At 37.8% G+C, this 27,443-nt stretch overlaps 1 protein-coding gene across 11 annotated transcripts in view; it reads left to right on the top strand.

Annotated features, from left to right (window-relative positions):
* MPDZ (multiple PDZ domain crumbs cell polarity complex component) overlaps positions 1-27,443 on the top strand; it is a 107,202-nt gene that overhangs the window by 69,835 nt on the left and 9,924 nt on the right. For 8 of the 11 annotated variants that reach the window (XM_048930977.1, XM_048930976.1, XM_048930975.1 and 5 more), the window contains 18 exons: positions 92-184; positions 647-824; positions 2,868-2,978; positions 3,508-3,591; positions 9,119-9,281; positions 9,865-10,061; positions 11,983-12,074; positions 12,336-12,426; positions 12,745-12,822; positions 14,065-14,157; positions 14,247-14,321; positions 15,714-15,891; positions 19,178-19,323; positions 19,714-19,797; positions 19,906-20,099; positions 20,331-20,478; positions 24,169-24,255; positions 25,799-25,895. In XM_048930977.1, the coding sequence (XP_048786934.1) occupies positions 92-184; positions 647-824; positions 2,868-2,978; positions 3,508-3,591; positions 9,119-9,281; positions 9,865-10,061; positions 11,983-12,074; positions 12,336-12,426; positions 12,745-12,822; positions 14,065-14,157; positions 14,247-14,321; positions 15,714-15,891; positions 19,178-19,323; positions 19,714-19,797; positions 19,906-20,099; positions 20,331-20,478; positions 24,169-24,255; positions 25,799-25,895 (2,189 nt within the window). Of the gene's footprint in view, positions 1-91; positions 185-646; positions 825-2,867; positions 2,979-3,507; positions 3,592-6,127; positions 6,230-9,118; positions 9,282-9,864; positions 10,062-11,982; positions 12,075-12,335; positions 12,427-12,744; positions 12,823-14,064; positions 14,158-14,246; positions 14,322-15,713; positions 15,892-19,177; positions 19,324-19,713; positions 19,798-19,905; positions 20,100-20,330; positions 20,479-24,168; positions 24,256-25,798; positions 25,896-27,443 lie in introns of all 11 variants that reach the window. The other 3 variants (XM_048930974.1, XM_048930980.1, XM_048930981.1) reach the window with 2 other exon arrangements.

Genomic DNA, 27,443 nt, shown 5'->3' with positions numbered 1-27,443 from the left:
TGCTGACAGTGTCCAGTACCTGAATTTTTGCATAGGAATACAGTAATTTTTTGGATTTTTCAAAATGAATTTCATGTTCCTGTTAAATCAGGGGAGTCCCAGAGCTTCCAGAGCGTGAAGAGGGGGAAGGAGAAGAAAGTGAACTTCAAAATGCATCTTTCAGTAACTGGAACCAGCCCAGAAAGTAAGTATAGATCTTGCACAATAGATAATCTAATCTGTAATCCAAAAATTTTGAAACCTCTGATACAGTTTAAAAGAAAGAAGAAAATAGAAGTACTGCAGTTAGTGTGTATTGTGCATCACAGATGTAATTCACTGCTGATTTTCATACTGCCATTGGGCTAAATCTCTGCAATCTGATGGTTATTTGTTAAATTTATCTTTATAGGCTTACTGTTTGCAAGCCAATATGAGGAGTTGAAGAGAAGTTTTAATTAGAAGCCAAAGTAAATGGAAGTAATAGCAGTTACAACTTTCTGAGCAACCAAATAGATAAAATAGATAGTTATCACTGAAAGAAAAAAAAAAAGTGGAAGTTATTCCTGAATGTTTTTAAATGATCATGCCAATCTGGGGTTCTTCAGTGGTTGGCACTGTCATATTTTAGGCTTCATTTATTTTGCTCCTTTTTTTATCACAACAGGGTTGAACTTTGGAGAGAGCCTGGCAAGTCATTGGGGATCAGCATTGTTGGAGGACGAGGGATGGGGAGCCGCCTGAGCAGTGGGGAAGTGATGAGAGGGATCTTTATCAAACATATCCTGGAAGACAGCCCAGCTGGCAAAAATGGGACACTGAAAACTGGAGATCGGATTGTCGAGGTACCAACCAAGTGCCTTTCAGTTGCAGTACCCCCAGCGTCTCGAGAGTCGCTGAAATAGGTGTTTGCTCCTGGTCTGACCACTGCAGTTCATCCAGCTGGCGCTGCTTGAGCTTTACAAACACAGCAGCGCCATCTACTGATATTTATGTGCCGACAGTTTGAAGTTGTATTTACAACCTGAAGCATGAACGGCTGGCTGTGTGAGTAGGGGTACAAAGCTGGTAGTTCCACCGATATTTCATAGAACATGTAGGAAGAAGTTTGGTAAGCCAGAAAGTTTTACGTTTGCATACTGGATAGCAACAGATGTCCAAAGAACAAAATATCATTAAAATAAATGCTATAATTTATCTCCCTCTAAAGTCTTACACAGGCCTCATCCTTCTTGTGCTTTTCAGGAGTTAGGGAAGACACTGTTTTCTTCCTGATGACATGCAGGAAGATGAATTTGATACAGAGATATTGCAGGGAAGTTGAGAGTATTGTGTTTATGCGGTGTTGCAGAGAAGAGTTCATCTGGATTCATTTTCTCCTGCTTACATAGTCCCTGCTTATGCAGCGATTTCTGCATTCCTGCTCAATAATTTTGAAGAGTCTTTTCTGCAGTAGTTATCAGTAAATTAGACATTAACATGTGTCCAGTGTCATGCCTTTGGGAGCTACACTCCTTTTCACCATGATGGATGTCAGTTGACCATCTATCATAAAGAACGAGGGGGATAGAGACATTAACATTTCACCTGGACTGGACTGCATTTCTTACCCACTCATATTAAGACTAGTGATATGTGGCTGCTACTAGATCCAAACAAAAAGCATTGAAATAATACAGGAACACAGGACAAGATGGAAGATTTTTTTTTTAGTATGAAACAAGTTAGGAAGTGGTATTTTACTTGGTGGCCACAAAATTAATCATTATTCCTTGTAACTGACTATCTGGAATTTTATGAATGCAGTAATTGTCTCTGAGAGTGGTACTTGTAGAATGTGATGTGGGTGAGCAAAATTAGCACGTAGTGTATTCATGTAACTGTTTGTGAACGGATGGTTTCATTTTTTTGAGTTGAGGCATTTTTTAGGCTTTCCTTTCTACCAGTGCATGTACTATTTCAGACATGGAAAATTGCAGATCTGTAGTGATGCTTCTAATTACTCATGGGTTTAGAATATTTTCTCTTTCTTTTTTCTTTCTCTATGTTTTTAAGATGGTGTTAGTTAGAGGCAGGGGTAATTCTCATTGTGTAACATTTTTTGTGCAAAAATTGCCACTAACAAAAGACCTATATGCATTAGCTTCTAGCTAATGGTCATCATGAGAATGCTTTACTGATGCTTACTGTACCATAACATATTCTTAGCTGGATGGCAAAACTGTTATACACAACGATACATCTGAAAACAAGAAAAGAAAGACCAAACAAACATTTTAAAGAGAAATAGCTCTTTAGCTCTGACCTAAAAATTTAGCTTCTAGTGAAATGTCTTACAGCTGAACACATCTTTACATTAGTGGTGGTGTTAATGATCATTTAAAAAAATAAAATAAAAAAAAAAGGCTGAAAAGAAAAAAATATGCTATTATGATATTCTGACATAATGCCTCATAATGAAAGTTTCCAGCGCTTAAAACTTTCAGTTTGTAAATCTTATTAGGTACTGGGAAAATAGGTTGTTGTCAGATAGAATTTATTGAAAGTGGTATTTAACAAATACTGCCACTCTGTTCATAGTACTGTATGTCTTTTATTACCTTGCCTGAGGGAAAGCGTAACAAGCCTGAACCATGATTGCTGAAATTCTTCCCTTCTCCTCCCTTTTGTTTTAAACCATGGAGAACATATATTTGATGTCATTTCACTGATCTTGGAAACCTCAAGCCCATGTGTAAGGGACATGAGGTAAAGTTGTTAGAAAGCTTTCCATTAATAGCAGAGATTTGGGCTTAAGTTTTACTTAAAAGTTCTCTGATCGGAACCCAGAGCTGTTTCATGACTCTTGTAACTTCTTGTAATGCTAAGATGAGGCCTTCCAATTACAGGTGGATGGAATTGACCTCAGAGATGCCAGCCATGAACAAGCTGTGGAAGCCATACGGAAGGCAGGCAATCCTGTAGTCTTTATGGTACAGAGCATTATAAGCAGACCGAGGGTAAGCATAAAAAATATGAAAAGAGATATGATATGTAGTAATAGATGAATTGAATGTTCAAGGTGGTGGTGTTTGGGAGTGGGATATTTAATCCTGAAAGTTCCATCTTAGCTATTTCAGGAACAGAGATTTGATTTAAATATTATTTCCATTTAGAATGAAATCGATTTGGATTTGGAATTGCCCTCCAGCACGCCGCCCTCAAACTATTTTGAAAAGCCTCAAGAATGATAATTTGTTGGGGGGCAGAGTAGGAATCTTAACTAAAATCAACTCTTAGAGATTGACAGCATGTCAGAGGAGCGCATGCAGAAATACAACATCTGTTAAAATATTCATTGGACATTAATAAAAGGACATAGAAGTACACGGAAGGTTTCTGTCACTAAGCTGCATGGACATTGCAGACAAAAGCTAATAAACTTTAATATAGTTGATTTCATCACTAGAAACTAAAATTCCTCTTTGTAGAGAGTCTGTGTAAGTTGCATGTTTATTTACTAGTTGTCTCACAACTCTTGTTCCCCAGCCAGAGTCTCTTTATAGGCTTTCATCAGCTTCTGCTCTCTGTGAGCAGAAAACTACTAACCCATTTTATCGTCAGTCATCTAAGGTAAAGTTGCATGAAAAAGATCTGTTGAATGTTGACTACTGATACTCAAGATATTAAAGTAAGGCTTTTGCATTTGCTGTGATGTGAATGAAATGGCCATCACTGAATGTTTAGGCCATTGTTTGGGTTGGGAGCTATGCCATTACTTTATCACCACTTTTCGTGTTTAGAGAATGCTCTGTTTTTTATTGCAGTTATTTATTTTTTTCTTTGTTGGTTGTTTTCTTGAATGTTTATTAACAAACCTTTGTTTCTCTGTGAGCAGAAACATTGCAAACACTCTCTGCTGTACACAGGCTTTGCATTGTGATCTTTTGTTAAAAGCATTATACTTACTGTCTTCATCGCTGAAACGTGCATCTGTACTTCATAATAAGATCTTAAAAGAAATTTTCTGCCTTCATTCATGCGCAGTTACCCAGATAGCTAACTGCCTGCACACAGCAACTATATTTAATACAGTGCTATAAGGCAGTCTTTTCAAGTGATGTTGGTAGTGAGTCATATTTGTCCCTTTTTGTTTTTTCTTATTTCATTTAGGCTGCTGTAGAAGTTAAAGAGGTCTGAAGCAGACTGTAGAGTGTCTCAAATAGTGCAAGTGGATTGTGAGAAGCTGATTCAGTAATTTTGCTTGCAAGCAGTTATCTATGAAATCTGTTTCATATTTATCCTGCAGTGTGTACTTCTCAGTAAGAGTTAATCTGCCACCTTGATTATGGTCCCAGCCATTCTGTTAGGTTACAGCATTATGCTTTACAGTATTCACATCTGATATCTCAGCATCCTGGGTATATTAATAAACAGAACACTAATTAAAAAAAAAATAAATCATTTATCCTGTTATTTTTTGTCTTATTTTGAAAAAAAAAGAAAAGAAAAGGAAAAGTATTTGGTATTTTAGTATGTGTTTTACTTGCTGTAGACTGTGGAAGAAGACATGCTTTATGTGCATTATTTAAAATGTAACTGTGTAGACAAACTCAAGTGCTCCAAATTTTATCCTTGTGAGCAGTCAATACAGTTAATACAACACAGTATTAGAACACAGATTAGAATTAGAACTAGCAGTTATATTTTAGGTGCTCTGTCATCATGAAAAAGATATAAAAGGCATAATTTTGAATTATTGTGGCTAATCTGTTTCCTGTTTCACTAAGACTGGTGTTTGAAAACAAAGCCTTCATGATATTTATTTTAGCTGCATAAAATTAAAAAAGATACAGTTGATAATTCTTTGCAGTGGCTGATGTAATGTTGAAACTGTAATAGAACCATTGCACTGATAAATTATTCTTCCCAAACTTCTCTTTACAAAATATGACATTTAAGTGTGAGTTACACGTATAAACAGAAAATAATTTACTGTAGGGCAACTGCTTTTTTACTGTGAGGGGCTTGTCAATGAAGAGAGCTTGTTCATACAGATCTGTACCTTCTCTGTGCTGAAGACACTGTAGAACCAAGATGTGCTGTCTTATCAAATTACATTACATTTTGCTTTGCAAAGTAATATTTGAGGATAAATGCTTAGAAGAATGGTGAACAGATCTATGTACTTTAAGAAAATTTTGTAACTGCAACTTATATCTGGATTAAATTACCATGATGTTAAACTGTTAGTTGTTGCTGCAAGCCTTTCACATTCCCTTTAGTACATTTCTTTTTTCCAGCAACATGAAGCTTATAGCAACCAGTTATTTAGACCACAAACAGATGGATGCACCTATTATAGAAATTACTTTTAAGTACACATTGGACTGTTTTCTCTTTCTGATCTTAAAGTAGAATACAATACTAGAACTGCATAGGGAGTATAAGTGATGAAGTTACATCCTTTGATTTTATTGACATAGGAAATGATTTAGTTTGTTAAATAAGTAACTACCTTACCTTGTATTGTTTAACAAGAAGACCAACTTGTTACAGTACAAGTCAGTAAATCACACATACATCCGCACAGATGCAAAGTGAGGTGTAAAGTCAGAGATGTCTAATAGTACTAAGCCTTATATTTTGCAAAGGGCGCTGTGAATACATTACCTTGATACATAAATCAAATAGCGAGAATTTGCGTGGTTTGCAAAATAAAACTTGTCCTAGATTTATACTGTGTTATTAATACAAATTGCATTTATTCTCATCTAGGAATTCGCAACTCTATGATTAAGTAACTGAGGTTGAAGTTTATCCCATATACTGAGATACCTAGGCAAAATTGTACAAATGTCACAGCAAGTAAATGTTACATTGTTTATGCTACTGAATACTACACTTCATGGATTTTGTGGGCTAGAACACACTGGAGGATCAGTATTTTCCTCTGATCTCTGCTAATCATAGCTGATCATCTTGAGCATACAAGTTGAAAATACAGAGCAAATGCGGTTTATCTACCTTTATGTGTCTGTACAGCAGTATATTAGTAAGATCTTGCTTGGTTAGCACAAACTACAAAATAAATACATTTTGTTTAATGAGTCACAGAGGGTTCACTTAAAAATGTTTTTGTTCAGTTTCTGTTATGTTTTTCTTTTAGAACTCTTCCCTGCCTTTCCCGCAGAACTATCTTTTCTGTAGGCCAACTATCTTCAGCAGCACTAACCCATTTGCTGATTCTTCTCAGTTCATCGCTAACAAGGTTGGATGATGATTAACTATCTGCTTTTGACTCACCAAACATGATACGTGTGCTTTTTTTGCCATTAGTATGTCTCTGAATTTAAATTCTTCTGTACTGTATTTGTATAAAATACTGTGCTGATGAAGATGGAAATTCTGTGTAGTGAATTAAAATGGCCCAGACACATACATGCATGCATATACAAGTGGAGAAAAGTTTTTGGATAAGAAAAGCCAGGTCCATTAACTGTCATTACCAAATTTGAATTAATCAAAGCTATCAAAGGAGCAAGTTCTCAATTAGAAAATCAGTTCCTGTGATGTTTGTTTAAAAACTCTACCAGAGTGAAAATCTGTCATCAGTGTATAGTGTTTTGCTGCTATGTATTTTGCTATGGCATCTTTGCTGTCTCTTTTTTTTCCCCCGATAAAAGCCCAAGAAATATTGGCTGCTTTGTTTAATGGTGCTGAAAATACTTTCACTTTTCTTGTTGAAAATTCTTTTAGTGTACCATGGACAAGATAACTACATCTTTGAAAATCTGAAAAAAGTTGGATTTTTTTTTTTTTTTTTTTTTTTTTTTCAGATTAGTGCTTACAGCATGTTATTCATGTTGGAGACAGAATTAACCTAACACAGTAATAAATAAAGGTTTAATTCATTTGTGCATGCATTTCTGATTTAAAACAGTAAGTGACTGGGAGTGACACTATCCTCTTATTTTTCCACGTTGCAGTCTGTTGGCTCTCTCAAATGTAAAATGAATTTCTATGATATGTGATATATAATTGCATGTACGTTTTTGAAATCTCTATTTGTTCCAGTGGGAGTGGAATAATAAATGATGGCTTGTGTTTTCTGTATTTTCAAAAACATTTCTGAAAAACGTGTATGTATGTAGAGAAAAAACTGTTTTTGTAGTTTATGCACTGAGATAAGAATGCTTTTTTGTCATCTCTGTCAGCTGCTTACAGGTTTGTGTTCAGTAAGAAAGCTCGCAAAAGCAAGGCCCTTAACAACTCCTGGAATAGTTTGTTTTGTTGATTTAATACATTTGCAGCAGTTAGTAATGAAATTGAGTTGTTCGTTAGTAACACTACATGTTGCCAAAGGTACTGTAACATATGGGTTGCTGTTTTCTGTTGCTATAGGAGGTATCGAATCCAATTAGGGTTACCTTCCGTTGTTCCCCAACTAACCCTTTTGCTCCCACACCATTCAAGGTTTGTCTTGTTTCTAGTGAGCAGGTGATACTGTGTGTGCTGTGCATTTGTACATGTCCTGTGATACCTTCCAGAATCCTGCTTATTCCTCCACCTGTGCCTCCTCTGTTGAAAGTGGTACTGCTCCAACTGCCATTTTTAATATTTGCTTGGCTGTGATCAGTGACCCTGATAGCCAGATGGGTTTGTGTACCGTGTGATGCTTTGCATTTTGAATAACGTAATATGAAATACTGTGCTATGGCACATAACAAGTATTTCATGAGTTAAAGCATTTTAGTTTTTCGTGTGTATATGGCCTGATTCAGAGAGCAAAAGTCTTATGTGTGCTGAGGGGCCAGCTCCAGCTGTTAGAGACACATGTGTAACAGGCTGAGTTTAGAAGGCAGAAGGTGGTCCCCTGTGTCTGAATTGCATAGTAACATCCTTCTTAGCCTTTTCCTTCATCTCTTCACAAAGAAAAATTTGCAATGCATCTGAAACTCCTCTCTTTTTCATCTCTGGTTTTCAGCTGTGCTGAGGTAGAAGACTGTCACCAATTTTTCTCTATGTTGTTAATTCTGTCATTCTGATGGATAAAAAATTTCTTTGTTTTAATTTTGCTGCATCAGTTGAGGCTTATGTTTTAGAGTATAATTTGCAAAAATTGTAAATATTTCTGTAATGCATTGCCTTAGAATGCCTTGGCTTTCAAGCACAGGCATGGCATTTTTAATGAAATTTAAAGCTAAACTGTTGGCATGGGTGCCTTTGTAACATTCTTAAATCTTTCTTAAATCTCAGTGTCACAAAGTTGTTAACTTTCCAGTCTTTTCAACACCTTAATTTGAAAGTGTATTAAAGTTGTCTGAGGTTTATGTTGTTATTCTGTTTCTTTGAGCTCTGATAAAGTATTTCAGTGCTTCTGGCTTCTGTAGACATTATCTGTGATGTTATTTTCAGCTTTGTATTGGAGGACAGTGAAAACTGAAATTACAAGAATAGAGCTATGAAGCTAGTACTGAACACTTTCTTGAAAATACACTTGCCAACAGCTGATGGGCATGGATAACTTCAGAATAATTGTATAACTTCACTGCCCCTATGAGGATAGGCTGAAAGAGCTGGGGCTGTTCAGCCTGGAAAAGAGAATGCTCCAGGGAGACCTGATAGTGGTCTTTGAGTATCTAAGAGGCTACAAGAAAGAAGGGGACAAACTCTTTAGCAGGGTCTGTGGTGACAGCACAAGGAGAAATAAATGGTTTCCCACTAAAAGATGAGAGATTTAGATTGGATATAAGGAATAAGTTTTTTACAGTAAGGGTAGTGAAGCACTGAAACAGATTCCTCAGGGATGCAGTGGAGGCCTCATCTCTGGAGACACTCAAGGTCAAGCTGCACAGGCTACTTTTTTCTGACCTATAAAGTGGCACATAAAACTTTACTGAATTGGGCTTTAATTGTCTGTTCTTTTTGCTTCTGAATTCATTTTGGAGTGAGGTTATCTCTTACCTTGCCTAGTGCTTGTTTCCATCTTTGATCTCTTGCAGCTTTTCTGTGCTGTATTACACATTTAGAGTTCCAGCTACTTGGTATTTAAACTTCAAAGCCATAGTCATTGCCTTTTTGATGTTTTTGTATGCTGTCTTGCTGTACACATAAGTCTGCATTTGCTTAGCCATTACATTTTTCTTATTCTCCACAGGCTTTCAGTCAATCCGATTCAGAGCCAGAAAAGACTTCATCTTGTAACCTGCCTCTGCCTCCTCCTTCTGCGTTTTCAGGAATAAGCTGTGATGTTGCACAGTCATCATCCAGCCAAGTTGTAGAAGATGTAGAGAAGGATGACGAGTTTGGTTACAGCTGGAGTAAGCTTATCTTTCGTGATAATTTTTCAAATATTTATTGCTGAAATAGTATTGTCAGAAAAGATACGGGGTATCCAGTCTGAACTACTTCATTCTCATGAGTTTTTTTGAGTCTTAAGTGTTGCTGTCAGCTTTCACTTGTGGTTGTCAGAGGCACATAGTGAAACACAAAAATGATTCTTCTAAATTACATATCAATCGTGTTTCTCCATGGTCCAGAGTCACAATTTCGTACTCAGGACTACTTGTGGAATTTCAGTTACTGTAGGTAACTGATGGCTGTGATATGTAATGCTATGATTCCTGTTAGCTGAAAGTATTACTGGGGTAAAGATTATTGCTTTTATATGCTTTGTCTTTTTTTCTTTAAGTTTTAATGTTTTCCTAAGTTAGAAAGAAAACAAAGAACTAGAGATCACCAAAGACTTAGCTGGAATGAAAATGTGGAGTACAGTTGTGACTTTGTCATCCAGTTTACATTTTACTGTCAGATACTGTCCATTGGACAATAATCTTAACTCTCCAACTAGTTTATGAGCCTGTAATGCAAATTCAACTTTGTTTCCCATACCTTTACATTTAGAAAAGATTTCACAGCGCTATGGAAGTCTACCAGGCGAACTGCACGTGATTGAGCTAGAAAAAGGAAGGACAGGTCTGGGACTTAGTCTTGCTGGTAACAAAGACCGATCCAGGATGAGTGTCTTTATAGTGGGAATTGATCCGAATGGTGCAGCTGGCAAAGACGGCAGGTTACAGATTGCAGATGAGTTGCTAGAGGTGAGTTCTTGCAATTTTTATAGAAAATAAAACATATTGACTTAAAATGCACTAAATATTAGATCATTGCTGGTGTTCTTTAATCAACCTTGGAATAGAGGACACAGCAATTTCTGCATCATAGATTGTGAATTGTAGAAAACAAAAGGCCCTTAAGCAATCCATCTGTGGAGTGCTCTGGAGTTTCTCATTATTTCCCTGTCTCACACTAGAAGTGTGAGAATACCAAAAAGCTTATGTAACATAAAAGAGAAATCAAGGGGTATCAGGGGTAACAGAAACGGATTTGTTTGTATCATGGACTCTCTTGCCATATTTGGGCTCAATTCTAGTGGCTTTTTGAAGAGAACAAATGGCTTAATATGCAGGTAATATTCTCAGTATGTTTATGAATGTGCTGTTTATGTTACTGCAATTCAACTGATGTTGCTTGTGGATATATTTTCTGCTGTGGCTCTCCTCAGGTTAGCAGTGATAGTTAACATTACCCTCACAGAACCATTTTTTTGTAACATCGAAACTGCTATGTTGCAGCGTCTAACACTACAGTGAGGAAATGGTTCAGTTCCGCCATTCCTTCCCAGCACCAAGTGTGAGGATGACACTGCATATAGGCTGGTAGGGGAAGACCGGGAGAGAATGCAGAGGATTTGTGATACTGTGGATCTACTCTCATGCTTGTCATTTGCAATAAGTCCAGTGTTGTGTGCTAGACGGTTCTCTTGAATCCGTTAAAGTTTTTAAAGTTTTAAAACCTTAGTATTGCAAATGCATGGTATCCTTAAAACACATTGAAATACCTCTGTCTGAGTCAGCTCTCCTATAAAGTCAGAGACCAACACAGTTAATAAAACGTTAGCAAATTATGGCCTTATTCTGCAAGTTCACACTTAAATCTCGTGAATCTCAAGGACTTCGTGAGCTGTCAGTGAGTCTTTTCTGCCAAATGAAGATGGCAGTTATGAGGTCAAATCTGTATAGATTATAAATGCACCAACATTCAAATTTCTTTGTAGAAGGTACATTGCTCAGAGTTGAGATTCAATAAATAGTAGTAATCTTGTTGTTGGCTTTATGTATTTATTTACTTTGGTTAGAATTTCTCATGGCCTCACTGTATTGCTCCGTCAGTCACAAAGTGAAACTAGATAATGTGCTAAGACAACACAGTGTAATCCAGAGAATGACACTTTTAGCATTGTGACAGTGTTAGATCAAAATTAGAATCTTAGAATCACCAAGGTTGGAAAAGGCCCACGGGATCATCCAGTCCAACCATCCACCCATCACCAATAGTTCTCACTAAACCATGTCCCTCAACACAGCACCTAAAGGTTCTTCGAACACCTCCAGGGTCAGCGACTCCACCACCTCCCTGGGCAGCCCATTCCACTGCCTGACTTTTCTTTCAGAAAAGCAGTATTTCCTAACATCCAGCCTGAATCTCATCCGGTGCAACTTGAGGCCATTCCCTCCAGTCCTATCACCAGTTACATGAGAGAACAGGCTGACCCGCAGCTCACTACAACCTCCCTTGAGGTGGTTGTAGAGAGAGGTGAGGTCTCCCCTGAGCCTCTTCTTCTCCAGACTGAACATTCCCAGCTCCCTCAGCAGTTCCTCATAAGGCCTGTGCTCCAGACCCCTCACCAGCTTCATTGCCTTTCTCTGGACACACGCCAGGGCCTCAATGTCTTTCTTGCAGTCAGGGCACAAGATTGAACACAGTACTGAAGGTGTGGCCTCACCAATGCTGATTAAACTGAACTTAATTGAAATTAAATTGCAATAAATTTTTTATTGAAAAAGGAAGCGAGAGCAGGACGCAATATACTCCATAATTGTAACAAAATTGTTGCTTTAGCCATGATGTGGTATTTCAGATTTTTTATTTGAAAAATAATTACTGCTTTCTTCTATGTAGATAAATGGGCAAATACTCTATGGAAGGACTCACCAGAATGCTTCATTCATAATCAAATGTGCTCCGTCTAAAGTGAAAATAATCTTCATCAGGTAAGTTCTTATTTAAAAAAAAAATGCATTTTAATATACTCAGGTTCTTGCACCAATAGTACTTCTATTTTATTTTTAATTTTGGGAAGATTGGTATGCTTTTAAGCCCAGTTTGTACGAATTGTTAAATATACGTTGTATTTCTGTTTTGATATTTGCATTGATAATACCAAAAATAATGCAGAAGAAAGAGCTAGAGTTAAATGTGCTCCAATTAAGATGGTGTTATTTTACTATGTTTTATAACTGAATCTCTTGTAGAAATAAAGATGCAATAAATCAGATGGCTGTTTGCCCTGCAAAATCAGTAGAGGCTTTACCTGGTGCTTCAGAGAAACTTCAAAATCAAGAGGTTAAGTAACTTTTGTTTTTTTCTCATTTGACTGAGATTCTGACATTGTTCTGGGTAGATGGGTACCCTGTATACTCAGCAAATATTGCACTAAGTAAAGAAATCCAGTGAAAAAATAGAACAGATTTCTTACCAGTGCTACATTTACTGTACCTAGATCTGTTTTACTTTATGTTCATCTGAACTAAGAAGTAAATCTAGTGTTCCTGTGAAGAGAGTTATAGCAGTTTAAATGGATCCATAACATGATCAGATCCACTTTTTGTTAAAAATGTTAATGATGAAAGTAGCTGCTCACAGTTGTGTTTTCTTTATTAGGTTGATACTACTGCAGACTCAGGTATTTCACCTGACTTCAGTTCATATAAAAATATTCAGTATGTGGAACTTCCTAAGGTATGTGCTGAGAATTAAATTCACACCAGCCATGTTTGTATTCACCGGCTTGTTTTTTTATAGTGGAATCCCTCAAAGCAAACAAATGTTGTCCCTTACTTACTGGCCGTCAGACTGGGGATTTCTAGAGTCCTTTTATTCTTCCTTTCTGTTGAGTGAGCCAAAAACTTTCCTGATGTTATACCTTCCATGAAAACCTGAGGAAGTTTTTTAACATCATGTATATTTGCCAAATGCTCTTTGTGTCTGGAAGATGTCATTTTTGATCTAATTTTAAAATTTGCAGTAACTAGCTGTTTGGTTGAACACAGAGAGGTTTTATTATGCTGTATCAGTTAAATCATTGCCTGAGTAGTTTCCAAATGTTTTTGCTAAAAAGGCTAATGGTATGCCAGTCTGCATTAGGCAAAGTAGGTCAAGAGAGATTATCCTTCCCCTCTAGCTGGTTTTGATCAGGCTGCTCATGGAGTAATGTGTCAAGCTTTGGATTCTTTGATATGACAAAAAACATGGATATACTGGAAAGAATCCAACAGAGGACCACCAAAATGATCAAGGAAGTGGAGGAGAAGCTCAGAGACCTGACACTGCTCATCTGAAATGAGTCCAGGAGGGAACTTACCAATTTGTATAAATACCCATAAGGAGAGTAAAAAGAGTCAGGCCCTTTCAATGGTTCCCAGTCCCAGGACAAGACACAGTGGGCACAAACAGGAACCCAGGTGGTTCAATTTGAACATCAGGAAGCACTTTTGTACTGTGCAGATGAAAGAGCACTGGAACAGATTAGGTTGTTCAGAGTGGTAGTGGAGTCTCTTTTCTGGGGTATCTCTGAAAGCTACCTGGATATGTTCCTGGGCAGTCTGCTCTAGTTAGTCATACTTAAGCAAAAGGTTGGACAGGAGCCTCCAGAGGTCCCTTCCAATCTCAACCATTCTGTGATTCTGTAATTGTTCTTCCTATTTATGAATTCAGCAACTGAATCATAGCTGAACTTCAAGTTTCAGAAGAAAGGGGTTTGAATTTAAAATTCCTTCAGATTTATCTTGGTAAGCAATATACTATTAATAGACTGGGAAAATCTGCTATTTCAGACATAGTTTAGTTTGAAGTAAAACATTGATGCATTGGGAAGACCCAAACTTTTGTTATTTCTGCAATCTGCACTAGTCTTTTGTGAATGTATTGTAACATTTTGATAAATACAGTACCTAACCATTTGCGTATTTCTGTTCATCCCAGGATGAAGGAGGTTTGGGAATTGCCATTAGTGAAGAAGACACAGTCAATGGAGTAGTTATTAAGAGCTTAACAGATCATGGTGCAGCAGCAAAGGTGTGAAAATATTTTAAATCCATATGAAAAAATATATATACACTTTTACTAGCACCCAGTTTATATTTCTTTTTCTATTTTATTTCCAGGATGGAAGAATCAAAATTGGGAGTCAGATCCTGGCAGTGGATGACGAAATTGTTGTGGGCTATCCAATAGAAAAGGTGCTTCTGAATTGTCTGGAATACTGTAGAAATAACACCACTAAGTTTAGGAGATGATGTCTCAAACAAACTTGTGAGATTTTGGTGACTCTAACTGCATTTTCAAAGTTAGCCTAAGAACCAAAGATACACAAGTTTTGTCTGGATAAAAAAATTACTGCAGAGTAAGCTAAAGCCAACATAAATAAATAGTCTTTCACTTTACTACGGATATGATTTTTTTTTTCCTGTTTCGCATCTAATGAGTAAGAAGCACCTAGTGCTGGGATAAGAGGTATGAACTATAACTGAATCTTGTCTCTTCATAACTGCACCACTTTAAAAGTGTAAGAAACAATGAAATTGATATGTCTGTATTTCAAACTAGTAAGTTGCTTCAGTGCTAAATCAGGTCATGAACTGAGCTTATATACATGGGGAGTATGTGTAACAAACATCTAGTCTCCAGCCTGATATTTCAGCCCTCTGGCAAAAGCTATTTCTATTCCTAAATATCGATATTTATTGTTGATAGATAGATTTTACTAACTTCCAGCTCACCAAACTCAGTTAAGGGTTTGTAATGAATTAAGGAGGGAACATTTTTTAGTATCTGCCTTGTTACCCAGAAAAGTGATTCTTTTGGTGCAAGATCACTACTGATTTGTTGAAAAGCAATTAGCAGAGTATCCATCTTATTCTCTGAGAGCACTGTTGTGTTTCAAGCAGTAAATACTTAAGCAATAATGAAATTGTTTGCAGGGAAGTGGAAAAGGCTTGAAAAAAAGGAGGAACAGACTGAGTAAGGTTTCATTTCTAAAACAAAAAGTAATTATAATTATATTGAAATGCTTAGAAGGATTTGATGCCTGTGAGACAGTAGCAAACTTTGAAGTTTTTACACCATATCCTGAAACTACAGCATGAGTTTGATCCCATTTTGTGTTACATTTCAGTATTATCCTTTTCCTCCTGTAGTTCAGATAATATTTTCAATTTTTCCTTTCACCTGTGTTTCTGGTTAAGGAACTTGTATGGCACTACAGTGCTTTGATAGAAAACTTTAGATTTCCTGACATTGATTTTTTGTGAGATCATAACTGTGTTCCACATTAAGAGACAACACTAGTTTTCTGATCTTTCTACTGATTGCTATAAATATAATACTTTTTCCAGAGAAACTGCTCATAGGTAACAGTATTACCATGTTGTATATTTTGGCAGACTTCTATAGAAGGTAATGAATAACGTTATCCAGGTCAGGCCCTCAATGTCAATGTTTATGATTGTTAATTGACAATAAAATCTCCAGAATAGTGGCTTCAGTTTGGAGAGCAGTTCGTTTGCCTTATTTTTCTTTTACAATGGTAAGTCCAACTACGTTCCTCACCATCTTTTCTTTATACCATTCAGTTTATCAGTCTCCTGAAGTCATCCAAAAATTCAGTGAAGCTTACAATCAACTCAGCAGAGCCAGATAGCCAAACCATAGCACCAGTCCTTTCCAGCACCGCATCAGCAGAGAGGAGGAATATCCAGCCACCAACAGCTGTTTGCTCTTCGAACTCACCAGAACCAGAAGCAGTAAAAAGTAAGGTTCTTATGTATCTTGTTTCACAACAATTACAAGAGATAGGGGGAGAGCAGTGGATGTAGTCTACCTTGATTTCAGCAAGGCATTTGATACTGTCCCCCATGACGTCCTTATAACAAAGCTGAGGAAGTGTGGGATAGATGAGTGGACAGTGAGGTGGGTTGAGAACTGGCTGACTGGCAGAGCGCAGAGGGTCGTTGTTGGTGGTACAGAGTCCGGTTGGAGGCCTGTAACTAGCAGTGTTCCTCAGGGGTCTGTGCTGGGTCCGGTCTTGTTCAACATCTTCATCAATGACCTTGATGAGGGGATAATGGCCACCCTCAGCAAGTTTGCTGATGATACGAAGTTGGGAGGATTGGCTGACACGCCTGAAGGCTGTGCTGCCATTCAGCAAGACCTGGATAGGCTGGAGAGCTGGGCAGAAAAAAACCGGATGAGGTTTAACAAAAGCAAGTGTAGAGTCTTGCATCTGGGGAGGAATAATGCCATGCACCAGTACAGGTTGGGGGATGACCTGCTGGAGGGGAGCTCTGCGGAAAGGGACCTGGGTGTCCTGGTGGACGACAGGTTGGCCATGAGCCAGCAGTGTGCCCTTGTGGCCAAAAAGGCCAATGGCTTACTGGGGTGCATTAAAAAGAGCGTGGCCAGCAGGTCAAAGGAGGTGATCCTCCCCCTCTACTCTGCCCTGGTAAGACCTCATCTGGAGTACTGTGTCCAGTTCTGGGCTCCCCAGTACAAAAAAGACAGGGATCTCTTGGAAAGAGTCCAGCGGAGGGCCACAAAGATGGTGAAGGGCCTGGAGCATCTCTCCTATGAAGAAAGGCTGAGTGAACTGGGTCTGTTCAGCCTTGAGAAAAGGAGACTGAGAGGGGACCTGATCCAGGTCTATAAATATCTAAGGTGTGGGGGGCAGAATGGCGAGGCCGGACTCTTTTCAGTGGTGAGTGGAGACAGGACAAGGGGAAACGGCTGGAAACTGCAGCATAGGAAGTTCCGCACAAATGTGCACAAGAACTTCTTTACAGTGAGGTGACGGAGCACTGGAACAGGCTGCCCAGGGAGGTGGTGGAGTCTCCTTCTCTGGAGATGTTCAAGACCTGCCTGGATGCCGACCTGTGCGACCTGCTGTAGGGAACCTGCTTTGGCAGGGGGGTTGGACTCGATGATCTCTGGAGGTCCCTTCCAACCCCTACAATTCTGTGATTCTGTGATAAAGATGAGGACCCAGATAGTAAACAAGTTCTGGGTTTTTTTGTATGCATGTGACTGTCGGCTGAGCTTCTCTTCCTAGTACTTCCAGGTTGAAGAGCAATCTAAATAAAGCAGTGAGACTCCACAGTGAAGACTTACCTCTTGCCTTCCCATTTGCCTATCTGTAGAAGTGGAGTGATGGAGGGATTTCCTCTTTTGTCTCAAAGCCTGTGCATCAAATGCTCAGGTCATGGTTGTCTAGAATGAAGTGGGAGTATTCCTTTAAATCAGAGAGAAATTCACATAATCTTTCCTAGAACAGAGGAATGAGTGATGCTTTCCAAGTGCTAAGTACTAGCCAAGTTTGAATGTCTCCCTCTTGACGAGAGATGCCACTGATTGATGATGACACATCACTAAGAAGCTAGTAGAAGTTTAATTAAATTATGAACATATTGAAGGCAGTGTATATGTACATCACAAAGTATTACTGAGTCCTATTTCTGTTGTTTGTTACTAGCAGTAATACTGATACAGAGTTACATCACTGGTAAGGACACACTACACAGCTGAAGTCTTTCACTCTGTACAAGTCTATTCCCTCTTTCTCCAGTCTTCCACACCATATCTTATGGACAAACTACTGATGGAGGCGTTATCAGTGCCCCCTCCATTATCCTTGGGTTGCGATTGAAACTTGATTTCACCAGTCTGTAGGGATATACAGTACATCTCTTGAAAGATCTTTTTCCTCTTCATCCTCGAGCTGATTGTATAACTTACTTCCCAGTTTTCTTCCACCAAGTCTATCTTTTCCCTGCAGACAAGGGAGCACTGGTACAGATTGCCTAAAGAGTTTGTGGAGTCTCCCTCCTTGAAGATCTTCAAAAGCCACCTGAACACAGTCCTGGGTAGCTTTCTCTGGGTATTCCTTCCTGAACAGGGGTGTTGGACTAGGTGACCTCCAGAAGTCCCTTCCAATCTCAACCATTCTGTGCTTCTGTAACAGTTTCTTACCGTACAACAAACAGCTTGCATAACAGAACAGCTTGCATAGAAGCTTTAAACTTGAATAGTCAAGAGTGCTCTTCTACTTCCCTTCAGAGGCCAGACCTACTTGTTTTGAAGCTTAGTGTTCCTACTGAATTATTTGCTCATGCAATACCTAAATGTTTGTGTACTAGAAATGCTTATTTTTGAATGATCAAACCTTCTTCTAGTTTCAGTGGTACTTCTTTCAATCAGTCTTTAAAATGTGTAAAAAAGGACTTACATACTTGATTTTTAATTCTGAAAAACTCTGTTTTTGATGTCTCTTTAAAGCCCATGAGACATCAGTGATAGAGATGATGTTAACATCCCAGATGCTCTGATTGCGCTTCCTTCCCTTTAATTAAATTATTGCACAATATATCCTTGTAGCATACTTAGGTTGTTTGCTTGTTTTAACTTTAAAAGATACAGAACTGACCAAAAAAAAAAAAAACCAAACATGAAGCAAAGATCAATTTGTGTCATACTAGAGATGAACTTAGTTAATATCACAGATAATTGCCATTTCAGGTTATAAGTTGACCAAAGACTGCTGGACTACCACTGTAGTTGACTCATGCTTCATATTCTTTCTCACAGTACAAGTCTGAGTCTGATAGAATACTTAGATTAACCTTGACTTGACCCCTTGTAGAAGGATTGGGCTGACATCTTTGTATCCATATGTGTAGTAGATAGTATGCACTCCATCTATGACAGAGTTTAAGTTGAATTATCTTCTTTAACTATCCCAACTGTGAGAATGAAGTAGTACAAATACAGTACATTTTATATGATCCTATCTAAGTTAAGTCAAAACAGTGGTCCATGTACTTAATGGTGTAGAAATTGGACAACTGCTACTAAAACCATTGGACAGTGCTTGAGAAGAAGGGAGAATGGCATTATGTGGTCATTTTGAAATTAGGATGTTATCAGTAGATCAACTGTTGGGCTTTTACTGTTGAGCTATTGGTCAACTCTCAAAATGATATGGTAAATTCACTTTTCTGATATCTAGCCATCTTACTGTAACGAGGATGTTATGTTGTTGTTTTAGATACGAGCAGATCTTCAACTCCAGCCACACTAGCTTCTGACCCGGCTACTTGTCCCATTATTCCTGGATGTGAAACAACCATTGATATCTCCAAAGGACGGACTGGTCTTGGTCTAAGCATAGTTGGAGGAGCGGACACTTTGTTGGTGGGTTGGAAAAATATATGTAATTCACATGAATTAGTAATAATGAAATTAAAAGAGGTTTTATCTTCCTTTCTTTTTGTAGCATTTATAAAAAGATACTAAAGCTAGCCTTTTAGGGAAAATATATATATATATATTTTTTTTAATTATTATTATTATATATATATATTATATATATATATTATTATATATTTTTATTTATATATATATATGTTTGAGATTGGAAGTAAATTAACTTCTTAAATATTTTGGTAATTTTTTCATATTTCTTCTGGCTCTTCATCACTGTTCATCACTACTGAATTTTAGAAGAAATTTTCCATTGGTCTTGCTTCACAGTTTGGGGAATTTTCTTCCAGCATGCAGCATATTTTTGTTGTTTATCTGCAGGGAGCAATCATTATCCATGAAGTATATGATGAAGGAGCAGCTTCAAAAGATGGGAGACTCTGGGCTGGGGATCAGATATTAGAGGTACAGTGGTTGATTTTATCTCTGTTTATTGTCATTTGCTATCTAGATATATTTTATTTGTCTGTTGGACAGTCCTTCATAGTTTACCAATGTATGCTTTCATTGTAGGTGAATGGAATTGACCTCAGGAGTGCCACACATGATGAAGCAATTAATGTTCTCCGCCAGACTCCCCAGAAAGTTCGTCTGACTGTGTACAGAGATGAGGCACAGTACAAGGAGGATGACATGTATGATGTACTCACCATAGAGCTCCAAAAGAAGCCTGGCAAAGGCCTTGGGCTGAGTATAGTTGGGAAAAGGTATGAATGTACAAAGACAGTCAATGTCTGGAACTTGTTACGCATGCTTGGTTTTTTTTGGTGTGCATTGCTCAGATCCTTTGGGCTTTATTGGCAGTACATGTCATTTTTATGCTTTTCCTAGAGGAAGTAGCCTAAAAAAGTAAGATGATGTTCAATGCATTCCCAATTACAAGCCAATAAAATCACCCTTAAACAGTGTTGTAATACAGAACGTATGTGTTTTTACAGAAATGATACGGGGGTGTTCGTGTCAGACATCGTCAAAGGTGGAATAGCAGATACAGATGGGAGATTGATGCAAGGAGATCAAATATTAACAGTGAATGGAGAAGATGTTCGAAATGCTAACCAGGAAGCTGTTGCAGCTTTGCTAAAGGTATCAAGAAAACAGGAGGTGGTTAAAAGTGAAGAGCTGAAATCCAGATTTTTTGAAAGCTTGAATTTTATTCAGTCCATATTCAGACTCTTCCTGCAGTGTCAGTGGGAATGAACTTTGGATCTGAATTTAATTTCCTGAAGGCTAGAGCGGTCATATTTTCATAGTTTGTCTGATGAAAATGGGAATAGTGGCAGTAGAGATTCTTATACACTTACAAGGCAATAAAAGGCCATTAGTTAGATACAGCATTAAGTTTTAGTTTGCTCTCTTTTCTCAAAAAAAATCACATTTGTTTAGCTTTCTCACATTTTTAAAAACTTAGTCAGAATTGATTTTAAATGATAGAGAAGTCGTTGGAGTAGTTATATCAAAAGGTGATTACTTACAAAGTTAATGTTCTTTTATTTTTCCCTGCTTATGTCTATTGTCACCTTACATCAACTAAATGTTATAATGCCTTTCTCAGCAAGAAGGGCATCTAGCATAAGAAACTGCTTTCCCACCAAAATAGCTGAAGTAACCTCTTGTCTGCTGCTCTCAGAACCAGAATTTCTGTTCTCAGCAAATTCTTTTTATCTGATCTCCGCTCTCTACTTCGAAATCAGAATGAAGTCATATATGCAACATTTTCTGTGGTTTAGCTGGATGTTCAGCTGGTAGCCAACTTTTCTGTCTTCTGTTTAGAGTTTTGAGACATTCCTGCTTTATATCAAGATTCCATTGAGTCATCATTTTCCAATGAAAATGTTAACTTTAAAAATTTTAACAGCCACTATTCATAGCTAACTGTTTGGTACACAGACACGATTATGCTTGTTTACATTACATGCACAGCTACATTTTTCCAGATCTTTAACATTTCTCATCTTTTTTAAGTTGTTTTTTTTTTTTTTGTAGTCCTGTGAAATGTGACTTTCAAAATATTTCATGTATATAATTATTAACAGTTCTATTTATTTCACAAAGTACAAATGGAGTAAACTCACAGATAGGCAATCTTTTTTAGTTTAGGTATCCATTCTGCTTCCATTCACATGAGTTAGATCTACAGAGAACTGTCTTGTATTGCCTAATATATATTTTTGGTTAAGTTATTTACAATCTTTAAAAAACCTAAAAGTACTTCAGCTCATACAAAACCACCAGAAAGTGTCCTTAAGCTGAAAATGCATCCTGTTCTAACAGCATTGTTTAGTTTTGTTTTCTAAGTATCTCTAAAATGTGTGAAAATTTGATAGTTTTGCTTCCTCATTTAACTGAAGGGTTTGTCAGATAGAGGACTCCAGGAAAAAAGGCTAAGCCATAAAAGACTGTGAATTCACTTAATCACAAGTTCAGGTGGAAAGTGGTACCTCTTACCTTCACACATAATAATTTTTAAACCTCATTTGTAGGTTTGCATTTTATGTGAGGATGTGGCTATTGTAGGTATATAGGTTACTGGCTCAGTTTTCTGTGTGGTTTAATGTGAGCCAATTCAAGCAATCAGGAAAGACTGCTTTAGCCTACACACTGATCAAGTCTTTTCCAGGACATATAAATCACTGAATCATAGAATTGCCTGGGTTGAAAAGGATCATTGAGCTTCAGCCCCACTGCTATGTGCAGGGTGACCAACCACTAGACCAAACAGCATTATTTGGGAAAAAAAAAAAAAAAAAAAAAAAAAAAAAAAAAAAAAAAAAAAGACAATTTAGTAATAAATCTCTTTTAATGTCCCCTCTAAGAGAATGTTTATAAGATATGCTAGCTACAGTAATGTTGCAGAAGTGCTAAATCACAGCCTGAAACAGTGATTGAGCAGTTGTTGGGAAGGCAGGGCTAACCAGGGGAGCACAGGTGTGTGTTCAGGTGCACCTGAGTGACTGGAAGGCGTGAGTCAGGGTCCACATCTTCTCAGACCTCATGTGAGGGATGTCAGTGGAGGTGAGGGCATCTCTCACTGGAGATTCCTGCCTATCTGAGGTCCTCCAGAGATAGGCAGCTCCTTTCCTTCATTTCTTTGTCTGTAGCCAAAGACTTTGCCACCCCACTGTTAACGTGGTACTTTTCATCCCATTATAGCGTTACAAGTAGTTTGGAAATTCTGTTAGAATGGGTATGTTCTGTTGTTAATTTTCATATATTGACCTATTTATTGCTGTGAATTTTCTGACATATTTATAATCCTTTCATAGGGTAATACAACTAACCCATGTTAAATAAAGGCAGACTTCTGTGACAGAAAGTTATTTGGCTCCATAGATACAGGGATTCATAGTAAGAACTTCCCCACTAAAAGAAAGAGGGAAAAGCAAAATAGCAAAAATTTCTATATTTGATTATACTTCAAGTAGACAGTTTTTGATGATACTTGTACCATTTTGGAAGTCCAGTTTTCTGATGTTTTTTTGAGATACCCCTTTGCTTATGTGTTATCAAAGTCTTGGTTTCTAAATGGTTGTTTGCATAGTGAATTTTGTTCTGAGCTATGCATTCCATGCAGATGTATGAATACTCAGTTGTACATTTAAAAACTCAGTGCCTAACAGTAGGATTTTGCGATGTACAAACAATTTGTATCACTCTAGTTCCTGACAGGAGTCAGATGTAGAAAGTCACTTGAATTGCATGTGGGTATTTGAAAAACTGCCTGCCCGACCTGCTGGTCAAATTGAAGACCAAGAAGAAAATGCCTCAGTCTTCTCTGATAATTTCTCACCCCACAGCCCTTAAACATTTGCAGTGGTAGGAGAGGATCAGGGTAGCAACTGTCCCTCCCATTGTAAGTAGAAATCAAGTTCCTGACCAACTGAGGGGACCTAAATCAAGTCTATGGGTGCCAATGAGATTCATCCCAGAGTCTTAAGGAAGTTGACTGATGTAATTGCCCAGCCACTCTATGACATCTGAAAAGTCATGGCAATCAGGTGAAGTCCCTGGTGACTGCAAAAAAGGCCTTTCAGAATTTAAAGGAGAGATACAGAGAAGAAGGGGGCAGACTCTTTAGCAGGGTTTCTGGTGACAGAACAAGGGGAAACGGTTTCAGGTGTAAGAGGGTAAATTTAGGTTAGATAAAAGGAAAAAAATCTTTTATAGCGAGGGTAGTGAGACACTGGAATAGGTTGCCCAGTGGTGTATTTGATACCCCATCAACCCCTGGAGACCTTCAAGGCAAGGCTGGATAAGACGGTGGGCAACCTGATCCAGCTGTGAATGTCCCTGTTCATTACAGGGAAGATGGAATAAATGGCCTTCAGAGGTCTTTTCCAACTCTAGTCTTGTATAATTCTATGATTCTGTATCAACAGAAATATTAATCAATACTTTGAGGTTTTGTAATGATGCTGTACTTATTGTGAAAGTACTCCACTATTATAATTCTTTGAAAAACATCACCTTGAAGACGCTTTTTGATGTTACTACTTAGAAGCCAGAATTAATTATTAAGGAAAAGGTAACAGAAATGCACTTCTTGTATAGTCTTTGTGTCTATATTGGAATGGTATACTACCAGTAATACCATTCAATCACAGTTGGTATGATTCTGATTCTTCCATGATCTTTGTCTGTACAGTTCTCATTATATAGAGTTGTTAACCTTATATTTTACCCTCTGTCCCTATTTTTTCTTCTACCAAGTAAATATTGTCATAAGCTTTAATGTTTTGGGTACTAGGGATTAATCTTGACTTTTTTTTTTTTTAGTGTTCATTAGGTACAGTAAGACTAGAGGTTGGAAGAATAAAAGCTGGTCCATTCCACTCTGAGAGGAGAACATCCCAGAGCAGCCAGGTTTGTAACTGTGCAACCACTTCGTTTGGAAGAAATAAAATGTGGTGGAATAATGAAAGCAAATAAAAGGAACTGATTTTATGATGACAGTGATTTTCCACACACCAAATGAATAAAAGTAGTAAATTCAGGTTTAGATTAGATGCTGGAGGAAGATTTTTCTTTCAGAGGGTGGTGAGGTGCTGAAACAGGTTGACCAGGAAAGTTGTGGATCTCCCATCCCTGGAGACGTTCAAGGCTAGGCTGGATGGGGCCCTGGGCAGCCTGTTCTGCTGTATATTTAGAGGTTGGCACCCCTGCCCATAGCAAGGGGTTGGAAGTAGTTGACTAGTAGCTGACTGAGTAGGTCCTTTCCAACCCAAGCCATTTTATGGTTCTGCATACTTTGCAGATTTTTTTTTACCTCTTTTGTATGTTCATTTTAGTTTGTTATCTGTTAAGTACATTATCCAGCCTAGAGTTTACTCCAAAAATAACTCTTCTGTTTTTTCTAGTGTGACTTTTAGGACTCTTGTTTGTGAAGCAGAGTCAACTGTTAGTGTCATCAACACTAGAACAAATTTAAGTGGGCACTGAATCTGTTTGATACCTTAGTAGTAGAGTGGAGTGTTGTTCCAATAAACTGCACTCTTTTCATTAGACTTGTCCTATGTTTATTCATTTTTTCATTGGTTAACTGTAGAGCATTACAGCTCACATCAGTTTCTGCATCTGAGTGCATGTTTCATGGGATAGCAGGACACTGTGATTCTTTGCAGAACTTTCCATCAGGATTTCCAGTATGAGCAATTTCTGAAAACTCGCTAGTTACCTTGGAACTTTTTGTCATTATAAATTGAGTATGCAGATGAATGGCTGAATATGAATATAATTAAACAGGAACTTTTTTTTAAGTTTGAAGTGAGGAGGTTAACACTGGATAAGGACTGAAATGTCTTTCTTCAAAAAGGGATAATCCCAATCCACTTGAAAATATGCAGGTTCTGAGTGGTCTTAATTTAAGCTGTTGGGTAAGAGAAGGCTTACCATATTGAATGTTTTGAAGAGTCTGTAGGATTGAGGTATGTTGTTCCTTTATGTTATCCTGCAGGTGTAGTGAAAATCTTTCAGGAAATGCGTAGATGAACCTGAATGGAGAGCACAGTTTTAGCTGATGGAGTGTCTGGAAGAATGTGAGATAGGCATGCGGATGCATGAAGTTCTGTCTTATGCATTGTTTCCCAACCGTAATAATAGTGGCTATCTTTTTTTTGCCAGATGGTCTCCTGAACTGATAGAATAGGGTTACAGTCTAGTCCTTGAAAGTAGACTGTTATGTGGGGCTGCAGTCATGCAATCTATGTTGTCCTAATAGTATTTCAAACAAGGAGCTATCTATTGTTCAAGAGGTATATGGAGGTTTGGTGTGTCAGCTTTAGCTGTGCACAGAAAAAGTAGCAGTAAAATGCAGTAAAATACACTGAATGCAGTGGCATATAATTTTACTTTTATCAAACTGGGTGTCTGAGGCAACTCAATAATCCTAGTTTAACATTATATTTAGGTCAGTGAAGGAAGTGGCAGTCTCTCATCCTTCAGCATTCCAGCTTCTACTTCCAGCACACCTGAGGTCTTTGAAAGTGGTCTGAAGAAGAATACTGGTAAGTTTTCTTTGTTCCTTCCTCTAATTTATATCTGTGAATTGGTAAATGAGATGTTCTCTAACACTTTGTTGTTATATACTGCAGACTTGACAGTACCAGTCATTGAAGTGCCACAGGAGTTGTTATTATACTGTACATTGTATATCTCTTCAAATTACTTGTAAAAAAAAATTAAAGTTGTTACACCAGCAGTTTAGATGATGAGGGTCTAAATTTACCCAGAAATATTATTTAGTCTGAGAATATTGAATAATTACACTTTCTGTCTCATTTTTGGGAAATATGTGGTCAGTTCTGGACACTGTGTAGTTTAATTATTTAGGTCCCTCCAAAAATAATGCCTCCTATTTTTTCCATGGAAACTACAACAGATATAAGGAATATAGTAACACTATTTGATAGAGCAAATTCTGAGCTACAAAACATTATTTTTCAACATAGTTACCTACATTAATAGTCTAGTAAAGTAAAAATCTGCACCAGTGTAAGTGACCCACTATTTCACAGCAGCTATGACTGTGTTATCACTAGTTGCTCGTGCAGCCCATTTTCACTGGCCCAAACAGATGGAAATCAGAAGGCACCAAATTTGGATTATATGATGGAACAGTCCAGCCAAGACTGAAAACATTCTCTATAGTCTTCAAATTTGTGTCAGGCCTGGCATTGTCATGTTATAGGAGAAAATTTGTCTTCTCTGGCCTTACTGTGGAAGTTTGAGCTTTCAGGTTAATCAGCATTGTGGTGGAGCTGTCAGAGTCGATGATATGTCTGGATTGTAGGAAATTCAGAAGGATCACCCCTTTTCTATTCCAACAGAAAGTCCACATCACCTTACCCACCAAAGATTGTGTCTTAATTTTTTTTTTCCAGTGGAGAATATATGTGTTGCCATTCCATGGGCTGCCACCTCTTGTCACCTGTAATGTTGTGATCCAGGAAACTGTCACCTTCATTCTTGTATTGGTTCCATACATCCTGACAAATTTGCATACTGTGTTTTTTCTATTCCTGTAAGCATTTATGGGACCCTCCTGGTGTAAACTTTGTGATATTGCAGCACTGTCACCATACCTTCCAACACAGTGAAACTGATATTCAGCTCCATACACAGTTCCGTGGTTGTAATTGGCCCATTAGTGTGGATAAGCTGATCAACTTTTTCTGATGTGAAAACTGTGCGTGATTACCCGGAACATAGCTTATCTTTCACACTGCAGTCATGACTGCTGAAGTGCTCTACCCACTGCTTCACTGTGCTCACATCCACTGTTTGGTGTCCATAAACACTCAGCGAGCATCGATTTTGTCATTGGGTGCCTTTTTTTCTGCATTAGCTCCACGTTTTATTCTGGCGCAGTTTCATGTCAGACGCCATTTTGTCAACCGCCCCTTTGCTGCTGTCTGTCTAAGGACAAGAGAACATAATGGAATACTGACTTCCAGTTTGACCTCTATTTCCATACCACCACCATCTGCCTCTGATATCGTGAGCCAACATAATAAAATATTAGCAGCTCTTGTAGAATAGATGTGGAATAGATC

The sequence above is a fragment of the Lagopus muta genome, chromosome Z (genome assembly GCF_023343835.1).
Source record: "Lagopus muta isolate bLagMut1 chromosome Z, bLagMut1 primary, whole genome shotgun sequence".
Lineage (NCBI taxonomy): Eukaryota > Metazoa > Chordata > Aves > Galliformes > Phasianidae > Lagopus > Lagopus muta.
This window is presented reverse-complemented; position numbering and strand designations above follow the sequence as displayed.